The sequence below is a fragment of the Emys orbicularis genome, chromosome 10, assembly GCF_028017835.1.
Source record: "Emys orbicularis isolate rEmyOrb1 chromosome 10, rEmyOrb1.hap1, whole genome shotgun sequence".
Taxonomy (NCBI): Eukaryota; Metazoa; Chordata; order Testudines; family Emydidae; genus Emys; species Emys orbicularis.
This window is the reverse complement of record NC_088692.1, coordinates 87,770,210-87,791,889: the sequence shown is the minus strand read 5'-3', so window position 1 is coordinate 87,791,889 and position 21,680 is coordinate 87,770,210. Positions and strand designations below refer to the sequence as shown.

The 21,680-nt window shown below is 42.8% G+C and overlaps 1 protein-coding gene across 1 annotated transcript; it reads right to left on the bottom strand.

Annotated features, from left to right (window-relative positions):
• Window positions 1–1,101: 1,101 nt before the first annotated feature.
• Window positions 1,102–20,812, bottom strand: PAQR5 (progestin and adipoQ receptor family member 5). The gene is made up of 8 exons (XM_065412411.1): window positions 20,762–20,812; window positions 17,860–17,987; window positions 17,346–17,551; window positions 14,158–14,284; window positions 5,080–5,124; window positions 3,517–3,613; window positions 2,310–2,451; window positions 1,102–1,349 (listed from the first exon to the last, which is right to left on the bottom strand). Exons 1-8 carry the CDS (start codon window positions 20,810–20,812, stop codon window positions 1,102–1,104), a joined length of 1,044 nt encoding a protein of 347 aa, XP_065268483.1.
• Window positions 20,813–21,680: the final 868 nt, after the last annotated feature.

Genomic DNA, 21,680 nt, shown 5'->3' with positions numbered 1-21,680 from the left:
TTTGCCACCGTCCTTACAGTGGGGTAAGTCGGCTGCGATACGTCGAATTCAGCTACGCTATTCGCGTAGCTGAATTTGCGTATCTTAAATCGACCCCCCCCTGTAGTGAAGACCTGCCCTGAATTACAGCTCATTGTATTCAATGGAAAACACCCACCAACTGATCAAGCCGTAAACAAGTGCAGAATCAGGCTAAGGAAATTTAGACTGAATATCAGAAAAACATACTAACAGTGAACTCAGACTGGAATAATCTCCCTAGGGAAGAACTGAAAGGCCCAGTCCTAGGGACACTAGGATTCTAGGGTGAAATCCTGGCTCTTATTGAAGTCTGTTGCAAAAGTGCCATTTACTTCAGTAGGATCAAGACAGCCCAGCAAGCAGGTGCTTGGGGCGGCACGTCGGGCTGTTCCGTGGCAATTCGGCGGCGGGTCCCTCTCGGAGGGAAGCACCTGCTGCCGAATTCCCGCAGAAGAAGAAAGCGGCGCAGTGGAGCTGCCGCCGGATAGCCGCAGATCGCAATTGCGATCGCGGCTTTTTTTTTTTTTTTTCCGCCGCTTGGGGCGGCAAAAACCCTGGAGCCTGTCCTGGATCAAGATGTTACCCCATGTATTAAATATATAAAATATAGACACTTATGCCTATGAACTGACATAAGCACAATGTACCATCATGTTATAATCAGAATAATCAAGTTTCCTGGTTCCTCCCTAAAGCAATCAACTGAAATCAACACAGATTTAGAAGATGGTATCACAGTGAGTTTCATCATTTGGATTAAATCTGCCCTCAAATACTGGCTTGCAAAATATGACACTTCTCCCTTTTACAATGTTTTCATTTTTTTCTAAATAATTTCATGCTAAAATATCAACTTGACCCGATTTTAAACCATTTCACAATCTGTCTCCAACTTTAAAGTCATATGTACAAAAAGCAGTGCACTATAAAATGGTTCACTCTTGAAAACCCCTTGAGTGAGTATCTTCCCCAAGAAAAACATTCATCAAAATATCTCATCACCTTCATTGATCCAGTACTAAAGTTACTTGGTATTTCTCATTTGCAGCAATGTAACTAAAACCAATCTCTACTTAAAGTTTAATGCCGATGTAGTTTTTCTGTCCTAGAGGACTTTGGTGTTGAATAGAGAGCCAGTGAGAAAGCCCCAATGATAGTTAGGCTAATGATAATGGAGATACCAATTGAACCAACTGTTTGAGAGAAAGAGAGAAGAGGTGAGGAAGCTAAGAGCCAGTCACGGCGAGCGTTCATGTCTATAAAGATGGCCTCCATTTGGAAGTGTGTGCCAATGATCCCACATACATGGAAAAGCTGGTGGCTGTGCCCTGCAACAGAGTCAAAATATTTAACAAGAAATTTCTCTGGGTTTCATTAAAATACACCTCTAACAGCTTTGAAAATCTTATGTGCAAAAATTCAATTTATTTATTTTACTAATTTATATGGCTCTTATTGTGATGCTGCTAAACTAAGGCAATTGTCCATCTGGAAACTCACTGAATCCCTGCTTATCATAAACCGAAGCTCTGCATATACTGCCTTGTGCTGTGATTCTGCCAGAGACTACAAACTAAGTAGAACTTGGCTGGATCACTGCTTGGATGGGAGACCACCAAGAAACACCTGTGTGCTGCAAGAAGTAGTACTGATGAGTCAGTCTTTCTTTCAACTCAGTACTGTATAGCATGGCACGATGGTGTAGATTGGGTCGGCAACTTTTCTGAAGGGGTGTGCCTAGTCTTCATTTATTCACTCTAATTTAAGGTTTCGCGTGCCAGTAATACATTTGAACGTTTTTAGAAGATCTTTTTCTATAAGTCTATAATATATAACTAAGCTATTGTTGTATGTAAAGTAAATAAGGTTTTTAAAATGTTTAAGAAGCTTCATTTAAAATTAAATTAAAATGCAGAGCCCCCCGGACTGGTGGCCAGGACCCAGGCAGTGTGAGTGCCACTGAAAAATCAGCTCGCGTGCCGCCTTCAGAACACGTGCCATAGGTTGCCTACCCCGGTATAGATTTTTGGATGGCAAAGAACCACTTTGTGGTCATTAAAGATTCTATGATACTTCTTGAAACAACAGGTCATTGGAGATGGCTTCTTGCACAACTATGCATGGCTACTCTAACCATGAGTGTGAACCAGTGAATGCATTTTCCTGATATGAACCATTTACTCTGCTCCGGATATATTATATCCCTTATGAGATGCCCAAGCTTCTGTGCTCTTAAATGCTGGAAATAAAAAATAGCAAAGACAAGAATCACAGTGTTCTGCACTCACCAATATAGTCAAAGCGTCCCGGTGCAAGTCTCTCAGGCAAATGTGCAGCAAAAATGAAACAAGTGAGGAAGGCAAACACACAGTGCCTGTAGTGGACTGGGATTACGCTTTCCATGCAGCTTTCCCCAGTACACAGATATAGCTGTGATATCAAAAGGAAAAATTACACATGGGGTACCAAGAAAAGGAAAGTTAGAGAACTACTGAAGAATACCTCTAGATTGGGGCCAGATTTGCTGCTATGCTAAGGTCCCCTGGCCTCATAAAACGGCTAGAGGCGTCTTGTGGAGTAGTCACCCCACACAGCAGAACGCTCCACTAGCAGAAAGCTTGCATAGGCAGTTCCCCTGCCCCCTGTGCTAGCCACTTCTTCACTTCCAGTGTAAGCTGAGAGTGGGGCTGGGGCAGGGGCATTCATACATTGGGGCATGGGTGGGATCAACAATGAAGTGGGCGTGGTTATATCGGAGTCTTATTCGCCACTGGTGTAAGGTCCCTAAGGGCCCTTATGCCAGTGTTGTAAGTTAAAGCCTTTTTCATGGAGCTTCAGTTTAGACTGTGCCTGGGAATCAGATAGCCTCAGTCAGCTCCTGTGCCCTCCATGCTGGGACACAGTGGAGAATCAAGCCCAAGCTGTCTATATATAACAGGGCTTTCTTCTTGTCTGTCTGTTGCATGTTTCCAAAGAACACACCACCTATCCCCGTAGCCCTATATACCAAGATGATGAGGCTTTGCCATCTTTGACTACTAGCCATCTTAGTATGAGGACTAAAAGTGGCCACTTAGGCTGGATTATTGTACGCTGGGATCTGGAACACTGCGGGCAGAGCCCAGTAGTAGATATGAGAGCAGATGCAATCATCTCTATTTTATGCAAATTATGGTCCAAATACTGATGACCTTACTCAGGCAGAACTCCCACTGACATCCAAGAATTGGGCCAAGGGCAGCTTTTGGGCTCATGGTAAATTGCCAATATGTTTGAGTGCCCCTGTACTGAGCACAAAATAATCTGTACATCAACAAATATTTGCTAAAAATAGCCAAACACTGTTTTCTAGCTCATACAATTTTCCTTTTAAAAAAAAGTCTGTATATTTTCCTAAATACGCTCAGTCTCATGTTAATAGCCGATAGTTACTTCACTGCAGGAAGCCAATGTATTTTATGGCATCTTAATAAAAGTTGAATGTTCAGTGCATACCCTGTAGAAGAGAGGGGTGCTGTCAAACAGGTACGGATATGCAAAAGCCAGCGTGCGAAGAGTTTTACTGAGCCGGGGCTGCTGTATCTCGGGGAACCTACATAAAAAAGCATTTCAAATTACAAAATCAAGGCAAATAAGAATTGAGCAACTGCCAGGGATATTTTCGAAGGAACTGTGGCTTGCAGAACAGGCTTTTTATGTAAATTTTTTGCACAAGCCATATTCTCATAGCTGTAGTAATCTATACTAGCATACAAAAAGCTGTCTAAATCCAGAAGTGGGGCTGGAGAAATTAAAGTCAAATTACAACCATCCTCAGTTTGTTTTTGCAACTAATTATTGTAAAACGTGGTAGACAAACAAGCCACATAAATGTCCAGGTTTGTTCTAACAATGGCCTTGTTTATAATGTATCAATCAGCTGAATTATGCAAAGACTGGTTAAACCTGTGGGCCTGGCCCAACTCTACTGAAGTCAATGGAAAGACTCCCATTGCCTTTACCATGAATGGATCAGGCCTTTTGAGACAGGGCACCCACAATCATTCCCCACTAAACTCCATCGATTCCCCACTTCCTCGGCTCTCGTTGTAGATAAGACAATTAAATTGAAAATAGCTGAATCTTACACTAATACAGGAGCCATAGCAGGCCAGTCATCATCAGTAATAAGGAATGATGAATGGAGCAGAGGGATATCTTGATTCTACAATTCAGCAAACTTCCATGTTGGGTCTCCAGCCTGATTGCTAGTATTGTGGTGTGCTGCTGGGTCATTGTGGTGACAGAGTCCCGCATAGACAGACACTGGGAGCAGTGTTGGAATTGCTGGTTCCTTGTGTGGTGCTTTCCAATTGTTTTCTGCAGGCCACAGTGGAATTAGCAGCATATTGAGGAGTCTGTAGCCATTTCCATGATGGCTGAATCACACAAATTTATTTCCCAGATTACAAGCTTCTTACCATTGTGTAAAATCACTGAACAGCAAACAAATCAGACACAATTTTCTAAGCTCTGATTGACTAAAATGGATGTCTCTTCTAGATGTAGATTAGCATGCTAATCTTCAACCCAGACTCTGAGAACAACTTTGAAAGTATGAAATCTTTTTACATCATCTTGGCACACATTTCAAAGCAGTATTAATGGCCTAAAGGAAAACACTGAGAAAGTGCTTCCTTTAAAATTTAGCAACATCTGTCATACGTCAGTTGGAAAAAAACAGAGTTTACTTCTTTAAATAGTTGCCAAAGTTATAGTTATTTTAACCTCTGAGTTTTTGTACTGCTTCATCACAGGGGCTAGATATTGAACTCAATGTTGTCATAAAAAGAGTTCTATTTATATTGGATTACAAGGCCTTGTAAGTAAAGCAGCATTCATGCCATGGTCATGAACGTTGATTCATTAAGTTGAATCACAGTTTCGGTTTACAATGCATGACACGTGTCTCAGAATACTTATATTTTACATCCGGCCAAGGTTTTGTAAATGCAGCATTTCAGGGAATACAAACATATCAGCTTAAATTCAAAATAAAATAAATCTGGCCCTTATTACCTTTCTATGACATCACTGTTATAATGGAGGTATGGAGCACCAAGCCTGTTGATTACAATCATATGGTAAATGAGAAGGAAAGGGTATGTTTGGGTGGAGACATATATGCTGGAATTTGTTAGCACTACCAAGGAAATTGTTGAGATGCACTTTATACTTTGTTGGTGCAAAGTCTAACATAATTTAACAGTCCTCAGCAAATGTGCAAAGAGCTGAAAGAAGTGGTAATTGTGCCAAAGAGGAGAGTTAGAAAGAACACCACATCTTTCAGCAGAAAAAACATGTTCATAGGTGACTCATTTACTCAAATGAAGAGCTTGAGATTCCAAACCAAGACAGAACCAGAAAGAGACACATTATTGCTCAGTGGTACACATACAAAGTTCAGAGTAAATGCGATGTATTACCATTCTATTCAGGTCAGAAATCCAGTTGGAATATCAGTGATCACAGACACTATACTTATCCCTTAGAGTCAGATTCCCCTTTATGTCTGATATGGCAGTCACTCCACACACGATACTCTCACTTCAATGAGCCCAATTCATCTTGTGTCATTTATAAAGTGGGTGTAAAATGACACCATACTAATTTGGTAACATCAAGCACCCAGTTTGCATTGGTGAATGAAGATGCCAGTTGCAGGGCAATGGTAAATTGGCACCTCTCCATGTGATTTTTCTCATGGATTGAGCAGAAAAGGCCCAATGTTTACAAAGTTATTCAACCTCACAGGCAAGGCCAGTGAGAGGTTATGGGCACACATCTTCAGTAGTCTGTGTTTTCACTCGAATTGAATTATGAAAGATCCACTCCCTCACCGTTAAGAATTTTCCATACCAAAAGAGCTCTACTACCGATGCAACCTCAAATGTACCCTAGAAGGAAGTGAAGAGTTCAGATAGGGCAGGTCTACTCATGACCTAACGAGCGCAGGCCTGTTCCCCCGACCTCAGTAGGAATTTTGCCACCGAGTTCAGCGCAAGTAGGATATGGCCCAGTTTCTTTTTCACGCCATTCATTTGTAAACTGCATGTGCATTTGTATGACAGTTACTGCCGGGCACAGCCCACAGCCCTGATCTGATACTCACTAATCAAGGAATGAACACAGCATCCATTGGTTTTGTATTTGCATTTTATTTATTTTAAAACTAAAACCAAAAAAACAAAGATGGGGAGTGGACGATACAGATGGGGATGAAACCAGATCATTTCCAACCCTGACATTCCTAGAAAAGAAAAATGGAAGCCTCAGTTAAAACTACTGTTTGCAACTCTCGTGGTACTGTGGGATATTTAGTTGTGTGAGAGTGGTTTCTCATGGCAGACTCAACTGTGTTTTTCTACCTTTCATTTCTTTTAGCATCCTAAAAAGAGAAGAGACACAGGCCTTGATCCCGTAAATCCTTCAGCAGTGTAGCACAAGTGGAGACTGGTTCCATGTGAGGGCAAGGAAAGATAAGCATGGGGTGTAGTATGGCGAAAGTAAGCCTCAAATCTCCTTCATCCCTGCTCCCAAGTGTGGTTACATACAGTGTATTGAATGGGTGTGTCTTGATGCTAATTTGGGTTGTCTTAACTCTGCACTTCTTCCTTAGGTCTTATTCTTGCTATCAAGGAGAACTAACTTGGTAGCTACACAGCAGTTGTTTCATTACTGCAAGTTCAAATTTCTCACTGCTCCTTGTCCTTGCACCTTCTACATTCAGCATTCTGTGCTCAGGTCATCTAAGGCTAGGTCTACACTGCAGCGGGGGTCCGACCTAAGATACGCAACTTCAGCTACGTGAATACCGTAGCTGAAGTTGCGTATTTTAGGTCGGCTTACCTAGCGGTGAGGACGCGGGAAAGTCGACCGCTGCCGCGCTGCCGCCGACTCCGCTGCCGCCTCCTGCCGAGGTGGATTTCCGGAGTCGACGGCAGAGCGATCAGGGATCGATTTTACCGCGTCTTCACTAGACGCGGTAAGTCGATCCCCGAAAAACCGATTGCTACCCGCCGGATCGGCGGGTAGTGAAGACAAAGCCTAAGGCTCCCTGCCAACTTCTCAGCTCATTTAACACCCCGTCTCTGCAAAACAATCCTTTGTAACTCTCCGGACTTTCTGAGCAATGAACTAGATCAGTGTTTCTCAAACTTTTGTACTGGTGACCCCTTTCACACAGCAAACCTATGAGTGCGACCCCCCCTTATAAATTAAAAACACTTTTTTGTATTTAACACAATTATAAATGCTGGAGGCAAAGCGGGGTTTAGGGGTGGAGGCTGACAGCTCGCGACCCCCCCATGTAATAACCTGGTGACCCCCTGAGGGTTACGACCCCCAGTTTGAGAACCCTTGGACTAGATACTTACTAGTGCTCTTCAAATCAGATGCGAAGCTGGCTCCCAACAAAGCTCTGACACAATTTAGACCTCTGTGAAAGCCTGTTGTAAGCTCTGCAGACTTTGGGTATGGAAAACGATGAAGAAGATGATGAGCCTATTGGCTTTCTTTTTATCCTCCTTGTAGGGTGCTGAGCTTCAGGTGCAAGTGTAGATTCCATCCCATCCTTCATGTCCTCATGCCACCCATTCAAATACAGCTGTGCTACTATTCGCCCCGCATTTTGCTACTTCTTTTTAGCGATGTTCAAATCTACATTTACTTCCATTTCTGAAACACAACACCAATTCTTCAGCCCAGGTGCGCAATAATCCATGGGATTTTATGTTCTGCAAGAAAAGTTTAAGTCCCAGGAATACTTCTCTGTTTTCTTCCATATGTCCTGTCTTTATTCTAGATCCATGTGGGAATCTGAAGGGAGATGTCCAAGTTCTCAAGCATGCGAGAGCTCTTGAGATGCAACTGCTGCACAGATGTTGATTCAGTGGGTGAGAAGGATATGGGAAGAAGTAGGAAGTTCTCAGTGAGAGCAATGGAGGCATCCTGCTTCCCCTAAAAGTCAAAAATAAGTTCGTTTTCAGCCATTTTTATACACTTTCACATTTGACAATTCAGTATTCGTAAAGTACATAAAAGGAAAAAATGCTTTATTACTGATTCACCAATCAACTATCCAGTATTGGAAGAAATTCCTGAGAAGCTGGTAAGAGCTGGTACGGTAGGTTTATAGAAACACTAACTTTTTTCTGATGACCATGATAAAAGTTCCTGCCTTCATCAAGAAGTTCCATCTTCATGCTGATACACTGATTCATATTCCTGTTGATCTTCATGAGGAATAGTATGAAGTGATTAAGATGGATGGGTACATAGAATCATAGAAATGTAGGTCTGGACGGGATCTTGAGAGGTCATCTAGTCTAATCCCCTGTGCTGAGGCAGGACCAAGTAAACCTTATTCTGCTGCTCTCGCTTTCCTTTCCTTAGAATCATGAAATCTATCATTTCATGGTCACTTTCACCCAAATTGCCTTCCACCTTCAGATTCGCTACCAATTCCTCCCTGTTGGTCAGAATCAAGTCTAAAATGGCTCTCGCCCTGGTTATTGCCTCCACTTTCTGAAATAAAAAGTTGTCCCCATTACATTCCAAGAATTTATTGGACATTTTGTATTTTGCTGCATTATTTTCCCAACAGTTGTCTGGATGGTTAAAGTGCCCCATTACTACCAGGTCTTCTGTTTTGAATATTTCTGTTATTTGTTCTAGAAATGTCTCATCCACTTCTTCTTCCTGATCTCGTGGTCTATAGTAGCCCCCTACCATGATGTCACCCCTATTTTCCCCCTTTTATCTTTACCCAGGGATTTTCAACTGGTATGCTTCTCACCTCCTTCTAGACCTCAAAACAAGTGTATATATTCTTGATATATAATGCAACATCTCCTGCCTTTTTCCCTGCTGGTCCTTCCTACACAATCTCTACTAATATTCCAGTCATGAGATTTATCCCACCAAGTTTCTGTGATGCCAATTAAGTCATAATTTAGCTTATGTACTAATACTTGCAGTCCCTCCTGTTTATTCCCCATACTTCTTACATTTATGTACAGGCATGCTTGTTGTTAAAGGCTCCAAGTACCTGAAGGAATCCTACCAGGACCCATGAATCTTTCTCCATTTTTAGTTATTGTAGAGCAAGTAAAAATAGTTGCCAACTGCTTGATGTCCCATTCGGACAGGTTAATACTGAGATGGCTGTAATCTGGAGCTGCAGGCTGTTTGATGGTAGTGGCTACAGATTATACAGTGGCTGGGATTAATAACCAGACCCATGCAAGCTACTTTGCTGTTTACGACCACCTCAATATTAACCTGTCCGAATAGGACATGGAGCAGCTGCCAGCTGTCAGATACTTGAGTAGCGTCAAAGACAATGCTGAACAATGCTTCAAAAATATGGACACTTGTATAGCAGCATCCATGGTTCAGGCCTTTCAGCAGCCTCTGTGGGGACCTCATGACATCAAGCTTTCTATGAAGCTGCAGGTCTATAGAATGACAGTTACACCAACTCTGTTGCACAGAAATGAAACGTGGGTGCATCGGAGGGCTGAAGATCACTGGACTGATGGTTCTAATTTTCATTGTCTCCGTCATCTGCTCCATATGAAGTGGCAAGACAAGATCAGAAATGAAGATATTCGAAGCCAAATCCAACAATCATCTCCATCAGGGCTGGATCAGTTGCAGCAGCTTTGTTGGTATGGATATATTATAAAAACGGAAAACCAATGAGTTCCGATGCATGCTTACCAATGAATGCTGCTACCCCGCTGGTGACCATGTGGGTGCCAAACACTTCGGTGGCATGACAAGATTGCCAGTGATGGATTGAAACCTCAATATATAACCAGACAACCTTAAGCACCATGCCAAAGATCAATCCGGATGGCGATTGCTTTACAAGAAGGCAACGTCCCTTTGTGATTTGCCAAGATGATGATGAAGTGCAAATGGCCTCAGTATTAATCAACCTGAAATCGTTATACCGTATTGTTGCAACTACATCATCTTTTACTCACTAAAATAATCTACATGCCTATGAAAGTTAGTGCCCAGTACGTTTGAAGGAGTGGAAATATACCTGTTTATTGGTAGATGTGGTTGTGACGGGACCCCCCAGGGTGCAGCCTGGGACTGTGGGACCACTGTGCCCCCTGAATTCTCTCCAGCCTGGGCTGTCTCTCACAATGCCTTGCTAGTGACCAGCAGCAAACCCCTCCAGGCGCTGTGATCACTCAGCACAACAGCATGTGGAGCCCCACACCCAGCTAGATTGTGTGAATGCTCTCAGAGCCACTCACGAATCACACAGAGAAAGGCACCAACCAAATCCCCCCAGCTCCCAGCACTGTGCCCCAGGAATATACCGTCTTGCACTGCTCAAGACGAGCAATACAGATTTATTAATTGGTTCACCACTTCAGCAATGGAAAGTGGACATACACCAGCCTTTGCAAACCTGAGCAGATTTGCCATACACTTCATACAAACTCACTGGTAAAGATAAACAGTAAAACAAATTTATTGACTATAAAAGGTAGATTTTAAGTGATATTAAGTGATAGGCAAAATGTCAGAGTTAGTTACCAAAAGAAATAAAATATGATCACGCAGTCTAAACTCTCAACCCTATTAGGCTGGGCAACAACTAGACTAAGCAGTTTTTCTCACCCCACTGGATATTGCAGTCCTTAGTATACAGATGTCCCCCTTGAAATCTGGGCCAGTCTCCTCTGTTGGAGTCTTGCTTGCAGCGTAGGTGGGGGAAGGAGAAAGGCCAAACATGTGGCCACTCTGTCTGTTTTATACCCTCAGTCCATGTGCTTGGAAAACAAGTCCAGGCATGTCTGGGTGGGCCTTGCTGAGTCCCCAGGCAAGGCTGAGTAATTCCCCTGGTGTGGCTTCATGCAGGTGAATCATTCCATCATAGCTCCCTTGCTGGACAATGGTTGTTGATGGGTTGACTGATACCCCACCCGGGCATTGGTTACTTTCCTTGCTGTTGCCTCTGGGGAGCTAATACCTGGCTGATTCCCCAACTTACAGCATGTTTTAGTGACCACCATACAACACAATCTCATAACTTCCTATTCATTAATGATATACACATATGGACAGAGAAATGACTTTCAGCAGGTCATAACCTTTCCCCTGATACCTTACAAGTCATGCTTTATATGTAAGATCACAATCATATATAAATGAGGAATATGGGGGTTCCAGGACACTCCCCCAAGGTATAGAATGTCTCAGTGGTTTTTCTGTGAATGGTCATAAAAGCTATGGTAGATGTGGATGGCTCAAGATTGCATTGGCCTACTACCGAGAGTGTTTTTTAAAAAAGACAAGAGAGAGATTCATGGGTGACTGCACTTCTAAACGTGTTAGACTGCATTGCTTCCAACATTGGCCATTCCGCAGTTTGGACCAAATTTTGCTCTGTTATAATTCACATTGATTTTGAGGAAGAGTTGCACTGGCGTAACTCAGCAGAATCTGGTCCTTTAGCTATAGCAATTAAGATTACGGAAGGATTCTGTGTTGTATGAAAGCAAATGAGATTTACTACTGTTACTGAGCACTAAATTTCCTGCATGGTGCTGAATGCCTTAAACTCCCAGGGACTCAGTCAGTCCCATTTTCTCTCCAACCTTTTCCTGTTGAAGCAGGCTCTCTGCCCCTTGCGTGGCTCATTGCACCCTTTGGGGATGCAATCGTGAGTTAGCCACTTACATAAACAAGGAAGAGGACTTTGGCGAAGAGACATTCACAAAACTATGGATTTTACGGAACTGTGCACTCCTAGTGTATTTCACTGAACATCAAGGCCCCCTGGGGAAAATGATTCTGTGCCACAGGGTGGCATTTCTCTTCCTCTGCAGCTGCGGGCCTGAGCCTAAAAGAAAAAAAGAAAGGAGAGAGACAGACAAAAAGAGAAGAATAGATGGAGAGTCTGGTAGCTAACAAAGTCATTGCTGGCACAGTATAAGCTGAAGCTCCATGCTACTGCAGTTCATTTGACAGGGAAGCTCCATTTTGCATGAATGAAGTTAGGGAAATATATAAAAGCTTCCGATAAGAGTTCAGCGTCAACTGCACAGAGATATCCTCTGATTTTATTATATGTTTATTATGAATAATAGAGAAGTTACCTACTCACAGGGGACAACATTGCACGGCCGATTGTGAAGCAACAGGATGGTTGGGTAGGAAGAGGAAGATGTCTCTAGGATTCAAGAATGATAACTAGAGACAAGAGCTATTATCCCAGCAGAGAGGGCAATTAGAAATCAGTGGGCCTGATTCTCCACTCAGACTGGTGTAAATCAGGAATAATATTATTTGAGTCAATGGAATCACCCTGGTGTAAAGTTAAAGCAGAATCAGGCCCACTAGCCACAATTTCTGCTTACTTGGGAACCTTTTTTTGACTCGTTAAAATGGTGACATTTGACACTTCAGCATTGCTGAGACAACAATGTTACACTGTCTTATCCGATCTATTTAGTGCTGTAAAATTTTTACATGACCATATCTACAGTTCTGCAATTGGGTGATGCTGGCATTTCAATTTGTAAATTAAAAAGAATTTAAAATAGGTTTAAAAGCTACACGTGGACTGGTCAAACTCATTGACATTTCATAACTGTGTTAGCCTGGTAATACTTGAAATTGTAAAAGCTAGAGTTAACCACTGTCTTCATTTTTCTAACCAGACAACAGAAATCAAAAGTCAACCAACACAAAAGAGGAGGGAAAAACAAACAAAAGAAGAGAGAAACAGAGGGAAAAAAGAAAAAAGGAGAGGGGAAAAAAGGCAAGACAAGTGGGATGGTCTAAAAATATCAGTTCCTAATTCTGCAGTTCACATAATACTTGGTACTAAAATTAAAATGATGGAGGCAAACCTGCAGCCCTGACTCTAGTGAGTAGTCCTCTGCAAGTACCCTACAGAACTCAGGAGAGCTACTTCGGTGAGTAAGTGGCTGGATCAAGACCCATCTGGGACAGCCAGGCTTTGCAGCATGATTTTGGTAGACCCATGTACTGCTATGCTATCAATTTGTTCCCCCTGGAGTTGCTTCTTTTCTCTGCTACAGCAGAATCACCTCTGCTGCTGGTGGTGTTTTACCTTTGGGAATTCAGCTCTCCCTGTTCTGTGGCAATAGCATTTCAAACATACTTACATGCCGGCGAAGGCCCCGGGTCAGACGTGGACTTAGAGCCACTAAAGCTGATAGGGAAGCACTCCTCAATAAGCAGAAGCTATTGTGGTGCTTTGTCCTGTAATGGACACACATTCTAATAGGAAAAACTGGGATCACTCCTCCAATAAAAGGACAATAAACTAATTACGCTGAACTATTCATGCAGCTCCAAAACCAAAAATCAGTTATCAGTTGCAGAGGCAAACTGTGTGTCATCTTTATGGTAGAGATTAACCTTCTACAAAGAAGGCTTTAAAGAGGATTTCCATCAGATCCTTTTTGAGATTTGGTAGGTAATTCATAACCAGAAGCTAGCTGAGTACTATGGAAGTTTTTAGAAATGTTGCTCAAATCCAAATTCCATGCCAGGATACTTTCAGTTTATAATAAAGTCAGATTTTCAGGGCAGTTAGATTTGAATGATTTTCTCCTGGTAAGCATACAGTACACGTCATGTTTATTACCCTTTACAAAGGAGGCAATTGGGTGCGAGGCCCCAATCCTGCAAACCCTTACGCACGTTCCTAACTTTTGCCCATGAGCAGTCCCCTTGATTTCAACGGGACTATCTTGGTGCTTAAAATTAAACCCATGCTTAAGTGTTTGCAGCACAGGGGCCCAAATTTCTTTACCCCATATATCAGGCACACTGTAGTTAAAGAAAAAAACAAGTTACTTTAGGCAGACATATTAAACATAGTAAGATATCAAGCTAGCTTTCAGCAACTGTAAAAATAAAGCTTTACCGATAAGTTATTTCACATGCTCTAGGCTTCACTGTATGACATGGTTCTAAAATTAAACGTCCTTTCCCCTTTCCTTTCCCCAGTGCACACAGCGTTACATATTCCAAAGCTACATTTGTAAATAAACCTGCTTTAGCAGTCACAGTGGGATAATCAGGAGGTAACTGTACCTGGAGTAGCAGGAAAGACCAGTGCTAATGACCGTGTTAAGCACAGCAATGGGTACATAACAGTGATGGAAAGTGCTACTGATCCATTCTTCTGGGAAAACATACGTTGAATAAGCAATCGCAGAGCCTGAAAATAAAATCAGAGTCCAGGTTAGTTTTGAATGTTATTAGTGCCCTTCAGTAACCTCCCGGGTAATTTGGTGATCTTGCAGGTTTCAAACAAGCAAACCTATGTTATCCTGTGTTTCTTGTAGACAGATCCTAAATATATTTCAGAGGTGATGAGCACTTGTAGCTCCCTCTGCAATTAGAGAAAGCTGCAAGGAAGGACAGGATTTCAGCACCTTGGAAAACGAAACCATTGATTTTTAAATAAGCCTCCAGATTCAGGGGCAAGACTATCAGAAAAAGTCCATTGTTGTTTGAAGCTGACTGATATTGGATATGTAGTGTTGTTGTAGCTGTGTTGGTCTGGAGAAAAGGTGGTTGAAGTGATATCTTTTATTGGACCAACTGCAGTTGCTGAGAGAGGTGTCTGTCTCTCTCACCAAGAGGAGTTGGTCCAGTAAAAGACATTATTTCACCTACCTTTGTCCTCTGATAGTGGATAGTCTGCCATGGACTTGATCAGAGGTGTCTGCGAGTGGACTAGGGACCTTAATTTAACACATGTGAAAGACAAAATAAGGAAAAAAGTTTCATCATTTCAGATACTAGGTTAAACACTTCATTAATTAGAGCTTTGAAACTGGTCTGTATCACAGGACAGAAACAAATTGACTTAGGACAATAGCATTCCCCTATTTATTGGCAGCCCAGCCTGATAACATTCTATTCTAGCTATGTTTATACCTCTTTTTCTGGTAGAAAAAATTAAGGCAAATTATATAGCCCTGGGCTGATTCTGTTCTCACTCACATTGGGTTTTATGCCTGTGCAATGCCATTGACTTCTTAAATATAAATAAATAAATAAATGGAGATATCCTATCTCCTAGAACTGGAAGGGACCTTGAAAGGTCATTGAGTCCAGCCCCCTGCCTTCACTAGCAGGACCAAGTACTGATTTTGCCCCAGATCCCTAGGTGGCCCCCTCAAGGATTGAACTCACAACCCTGGGTTTAGCAGGCCAATGCTCAAACCACTGAGCTATCCCTCCCCCCAAGCCCTGGTGGAGTTCCTCTTGATTGACCCCAGTGTAAGCAAGAGAAGAATCTGGCCCAGAACCTTTTGTTTTTTCCTGTTGTAAAGTGACAGAATTGTAGTTTGCTTCAGCCTGCTCCTTTCAGGTATTTTACAAAAAACGAAGAGCCCGACCCTGCAACCAGTCCTAACTCAGGCATTTCCCCAGCAGTGACTGCTAGGGCTAAGTCAGGACTGCAAAATCGAACCCTTCAATGGATTTTTTTTAAATTGCAGTGGAGATGTTCGTACGTTTCTGTTATATTTATGTGGTGGCCAGCGTATATGCTTTCTTTAGTGTGATTCATATTTATGCTTGAATTATTTCATTAAGTGCTGAAGATAACTTTATCGTTCCAGTTGCTGTCAGCACGACTTCCTTGTAACAGAGATGATGCATCCCACGGGGCCCATTCCTTTACAAATATAATAAATAAACCCAAAGGCAGTAACTTCATGTCAGGATATCTCTGATTTATAAGCAAGACAGCCAGGTCCCTCTGGATCCTTATGTAGATGCAGATTAGACACATCACAGAGGGGAAACTCTGACTCAGAGCAGGGTACTTTCAGCAACCCCTTGTATGACTGTGCACTGATAAGAATGACCAGCAACTTCAAAGGAGGCTGGACATGTCCCGTGATAATAGATAAAACATGCTATGTTGGCACTGCAGGAATGCAGAACATCTGAACCAGCAGGTTAGGTCTAATTTACCTTACTTCGTTTTTGGGGGGGCTATGGAGCTATTTGGATCGTGCGATTTCATCCCTTTACTCTGGGCATTAGCAAAATGGCAAAATCTAAAAATGTTGGTGACATGTGTTTTACAAGCCACAGGCCACTCCAAACCGAAACAGCAGGTGTAATCCATTGTAGACAGAAGCATGGAATTAATTCACAAATGGTGAGATGGCCTGCATCTCCCTCGATGGTATCAATAAATAAAACCAGAGCTATTCTCACACGGGTTGCATGTACTCAGCATTCTTTCTATAGAGCCATAATAGTGTCAGGCCACCGCTTTGGTCCCCTCTACCTCCAAGATTAACCATTAACACATAGCACAGATTCATGATAGAAAAAAGTCAGTTTTACTTCAACGCTCCCAGACAAAGTGACTTTACCAAATGTTAACATGCAGGACTGTACTTCAACATTCTGCGGATGGTAGTACAAGTATCTAGCAAGCCATGTCTGACTTCGGCAGGCATCAGAGTTGGATGAAGTGTGTGTGTGTCTGTCTGTCTCAAGCCCTGGGTGTGTCTTCAACACAGTCATGTTGCAATAGTTAAGGACAAGAGGTCCTCCAATCTCCCCTTGCTAATCGGTGGAGCAGGATTTCAATTCTTGGGTTGATGCAGGACTTGACTTGGGGGGAACAAAAGTAGCTTTAAGCCATTTTTCAGCTGTCAATCTCTTGGTTCCTGGCATAAATACCAGCAGTCTCGGGACTTCCTGTGTGACTTCAGACAAGGCATTTAAACTCTGTGCTTTAGTTTCTGTAACATGGGTATGACAATACTTCCATACCTCATGAAGGTGTTGTGAGCCTTACTTCATTAATGTTCATAAAGTGATTTGAGATCCTTGAATGGACGGTGCAAAGCATGAATTATTATTAACTGAAAAACACCCACAGCAATCCCAAAATACTTAAGACATTAAAGACGAATGAGAAAAAAAAAATGAGACACTGGGCAACTTTTTCAAAAGTGCCTAAATGACTTAAAAGCCTAAGTCCTATTTTCAAAAGTGAATTAGGAGCCCATGTTCCATTGACTTTTAATTAGATTTAGGCTCCTAAATACCAAAGTCACTTTTGAAAATGGGGCTTAGGCCCAGATCTTTAAAGGTGTTTAGGTACATAATTCTTACTGATATCAATGGGAGCTAGGGGCCTAAATACCTTTGAGGATCTGGGCCCCAAGTCACTTGGATGCTTTTGAAGATGTTGCCAATTATTCTGTTACATATTTAACAAGACAATGTTTGGAGACTCTTACCTAAGCTGTACATACTAAGGGCACCATAATCAAAGAAATAACAAATATGTCTCGCCTGGATGGACATCGTACTGAATGTGTGGGCACAGCTGGATGTGAAAGGATAAATACAGCACGTGAGCATGTAGGCAAGAAAGGGCCAGGCATACATGTCGTTCCAGATATCCAGCGAATAGGCCAAGGCAAACAACTTCCATAGGAAGTACCTGAAATACAAAATACTGAGTTAGTACCTTGTGCGTTACTAGTGAAATGCCGCCCCATTGAAATCAGTGGCAAAACTCCCATTCTCGAGGATTTCACCCTCACTGATTTATTGTTATTTTGTCAGAACTACGATGAATGCATTGATTATTATTTGAGTTCTCAGTTATATTTTCCTTGTCCCTCCATTAGAACATTTCCCACCCAGGTCCCATAATCCTTCAGTCACCCCCCATCACAAACAGCCATCTACTTAGGGTGATTTTAAACATTTGAAAATACAGCAGTTAATAAAAACCAGCTCAAGTACCAGGCAGGCAAAAAGTGTGTCCATATATTTAGTGTTTCGTTTGTCATCTGGAAGGCACTGAGGAGACAGTCTGCTGCAGAACTTCTTGGATGCCGATACCCAAACAGGATGCCCTGCTCTCGAAACACCTGCAAGGGGATGATTAGAAGCACGTTGTTTAGCTGGACTGTACAGTCTGTATATTTCACAATGTGTCACAGGAATTGGAGCATGAGATGCCCAATCCTGCAGCTAAACTCCCACTAAACATCTCCTTGTAAAAGGAGAACTTTATCAAGCTGCAGGGCAGAATATTAATTCAGAAAGCATGCTACAAAGGCAGGAGAACACATGTTAACAGTGCAGTAGGGTTGTTGCAGAAACATGGTTGCATGTTCTCATCTAGGACATGGGCTCGGGGGGTGAGGAACAATCGAGGTAATAGCTGCTAAACAGGGTCCTAAGAACAGCCATACTGGGTCAGACCAAAGATCCATCTAGTCCAGTATCCTGTCTTCTAACAGGTGCCCCAGAGGGAATGAACAGAACAGGCAATCATCAAGCGATCCATCCCGTCATCCATTCCCAGCTTCTGGCAAAAGTGTGAGGATCATGGGGAATTCTTGATTAGGACCATGAGCTCAAAGGACATCTACATATAGGAGCTGACCCTCTACCTGCAGCAGAACTGTTGGCAATGGCTGGTCCCCCAGCTGCTGACTGCTCCTAGCCTCTGTCCCCTCAGTGGCATGTGCAAGCTAGGCTGCAGCTCAGCTCAGAGGCGTAGCGAGCGCCCTCCGTACCCTCCGACCGGAGGGGGCCCCGCAAGGAAGGGGGCCCCTAAAAGTGGCAAAATAAATACCGCATTCCAGTTTCTGCATTGTAAGGGGCCCCGCCCGGACATATGTTCGGAGGGGGCCACCGTTCGGAGAGGGCCACGTTCTTTGTTGCTACGGCCCTGGCTCAGCTCCAGCCCAGCCCATTTCTGCAAAATTAGGTCATTCCAAAAATGGTCACTGATTTGCAGTGCCTCCATTTGGGAGCCACACGAGAGACACTTTGGGCCTGATTTTCAGAGTTGTTGAAGAAACTAGAAGCTGTTGGGTCCTCAGCAATTCCAAAAATGAGCCCACTTAATTAGGTGCCCACATCTGGACTAAGGGTATGCCTACACTGCATCTGGGAGGGAGCCTACCAGCCTGAGTCCACGGACTTGTGCTGGCAGGGCTTGCGCCAGCGCATTATAAATAGCAAGCAGGGCTGTTGCGGCTTGGGCTGGAGCTGGCTCTCAAACCGGCGTGGTGGGGGAGACTTGAGAACCCAAGCTCCAGCCCCAGCCACAATGTCTACACAGCTCTGTTTAGCGTGTTAGCGCAAGCCCCGCCAGCACAGGTCTGGGAGGCGCATTCCAAGATGCAGTGTAGACATACCCTAAGGGGCCTGGCTTCGGGCACCCGTTTCTGAAAATCTTGTCCTTTAAGTTCAGACTCTTCCAAACATTAAAACTCATTGCAGCACTGGCATTCCACTATAATAGTGAAGAGCAAGCAATGTCCACCTAGACAGCTCAGAGACCAGTGTATGATAGTCTCCTTTCCAAAGGCTAGACTTTACGCAGCAAGTCATCTATTGAAGTCAGTAGGACTCCTGTTTGGATAAGTGTTATTTAACATGAGCAATGATGGCAGAATGTGGCACGAAGAAGTAGTAGCTAATGTTCCAGACAGACTTCAAGTGTCTCCAGTAACTTTATATTTCCTAACATTTTAAGATCAGGAAGGAACATATAATTGAACTGCATCTCGGTGAAGTGGGTTATAAATGTGGCACAACTCTGAAGACAGCTGGGTGCTGTTATTGTTTTAACAGAGATCTTACCTTACGTTAATGAGCCCATTACCGCAAATAATTCCCCTCAATATCCTCCCAGTGTCCTTAAATAACAGAGCTTGCGAGATGTGACTCTTTCTAACATTACCATGCCTAGGTCAGAGCACTGAGCTTGCTTTTGAGATACTCAGACAGTTCCTAAAATGAATCTGATTCTTCTTTATCTGAAATTCAGGGTCTGACTCTGATTATCTAACCTAAGCGAGTGAAATACCCTCCCTGTGCAAGAACAGATGTTTTCTTTACCTTGATGTGACCAAAATCAAGTCAACATTAAACTGCAGCGTCTCCTCGGTTTTTCTTTTAAATCTACAGTACTCATGATAAAAGCCAAATCTGTGTGTCGTCTTCTTGTAAATAGTTCTACTATCCCCAATGGGAAGATGGGCCAAATTTCATTCTCCACCTCTTTCTGAATAATTAGGCCAATTTTTTTTTAAATGGTCATGATAATTAGTCAACATTTTTTTAAACTAAAAATATTTTCATCCAATAAATGGCTTTCTTGTGAAAACAAAATTTTATGCAACAAAACTCAACATTTTTCCTTTTTCACAAAAAAATTCTTGCTTTTAGTGTGTGCGCATACAGGTATTTAAATGAATTCAAAATATTATTGAAAATCATTATCAAAGTATTTGATCAAAAACCTGGTTTTTGGTGAATGTAAGTTTTATAAGCATTTTATAATGTTTTCAATTAAAAAAATTAAAAATACGCTGAAAAAAATTCTCTGCACTGTTTTTTCAATGCCTCTCTTTCAAACTCTTCAAAACAAAAAATTACACAAAACAAAACAACTTCACCATTTCAAAAATTTCCACAAAAATAGTTTTTTTTCCCCAGCCAGGTCGAGGGCCACTGATTTGGACATAGGGTTTGGCCAACATGCTTTAATCAAAAGATTCACATGTAGAGCATTAGAAGAAAGTTATAATTAAAAAGAGAAGTTGTAGCTGAAGTTTTATTAGGCTACTGAGCCCACACAGATCAGCAGCCAAATAGGAGATACATTTAACAAAACCTTACTTACTTGAGGCACTTGATTAATACTGAGTTGCCTGGGCAACTTCCAACTCAGCATTGTGTGTTGGGCTAGGTGGTGTTGATTTTGGCTTGGAATGCTTGTTAAATCTTCACCTCCTTAGAGACAGACTCCTACGTAGTCTTCATCTATGGCCTCAGGCCAAACTCAGCATTATTTACACCTTCCTGTCTCCTCGCCCGGCTTGTTGCCAAGACCCCCAAGCGCTTTGGTGCTAGGGAGAGCAAGAGAACGACACAAGGGAGATTGCTATGCAAGAGAAACAAACAAGGTAACTGGATTCAAACCGTCATTGGCAGCTCTGGCCTGTGTCACAGCCCTATCAGCTGCTCTCTTTTCTGTTTCTATACCAAGTTAGGGTGCCAGTTTGGGATTCTTGGGTTTAGTGAAGGCAGATGTGATATGGAAAGCAAGACAGTGACATTCACCCCTGTGCAAAGGCCTATGCACAGAGTATGTCGCACGTAGGCCATCAAAATGGGCAGACGTGAAACCTATGCTCTGTGATGACCTTTTGCACGAGGGAATGAGTACATAGAGAGACTCGGAACTCAGCGCCAGACGCTGCAGGCCTTACTCAGGGCTTGAGCGGTCCCACGGCTTTTGAGAGCAGAGGCTCAGAGCTGGAAGAACCAGCTTTGAGGCACAGAAAGGAGAACGGCGTCTCCATGGCAATGCCCTTCCTCCTAATCCCAGGGAAGCCTCTTCATTGGATGAGGTACTACCAGGCTAGGCCCAGTGGGTACTTTGAGACCCCAGCCCTCTGGAAACTACCAGGGGTCTCCAAGGAGGAAAGCAGGGTGTTGTGTAACACAGATCCCCTGCAAGCGAGTGAAATCCCTGCAATATGGGCCAATCGGCAGGCCTCTACAGCACTGGCACAGAGGCTGGGAAACAGGGTAGAGGT

Excerpts from the sequence above, each read along its gene's own strand:
- PAQR5 (XM_065412411.1), bottom strand. The coding sequence starts at position 20,812 with ATGCTGAGTTGGAAGTTGCCCAGGCAACTCAGTATTAATCAAGTGCCT. Across the intron at positions 17,988-20,761 it reads GTATTAATCAAGTGCCTCAA|GTGTTTCGAGAGCAGGGCAT; the intron begins GTAAGTAAGGTT and ends ATCCCCTTGCAG. Across the intron at positions 17,552-17,859 it reads ACACACTTTTTGCCTGCCTG|GTACTTCCTATGGAAGTTGT; the intron begins GTACTTGAGCTG and ends TTTGTATTTCAG.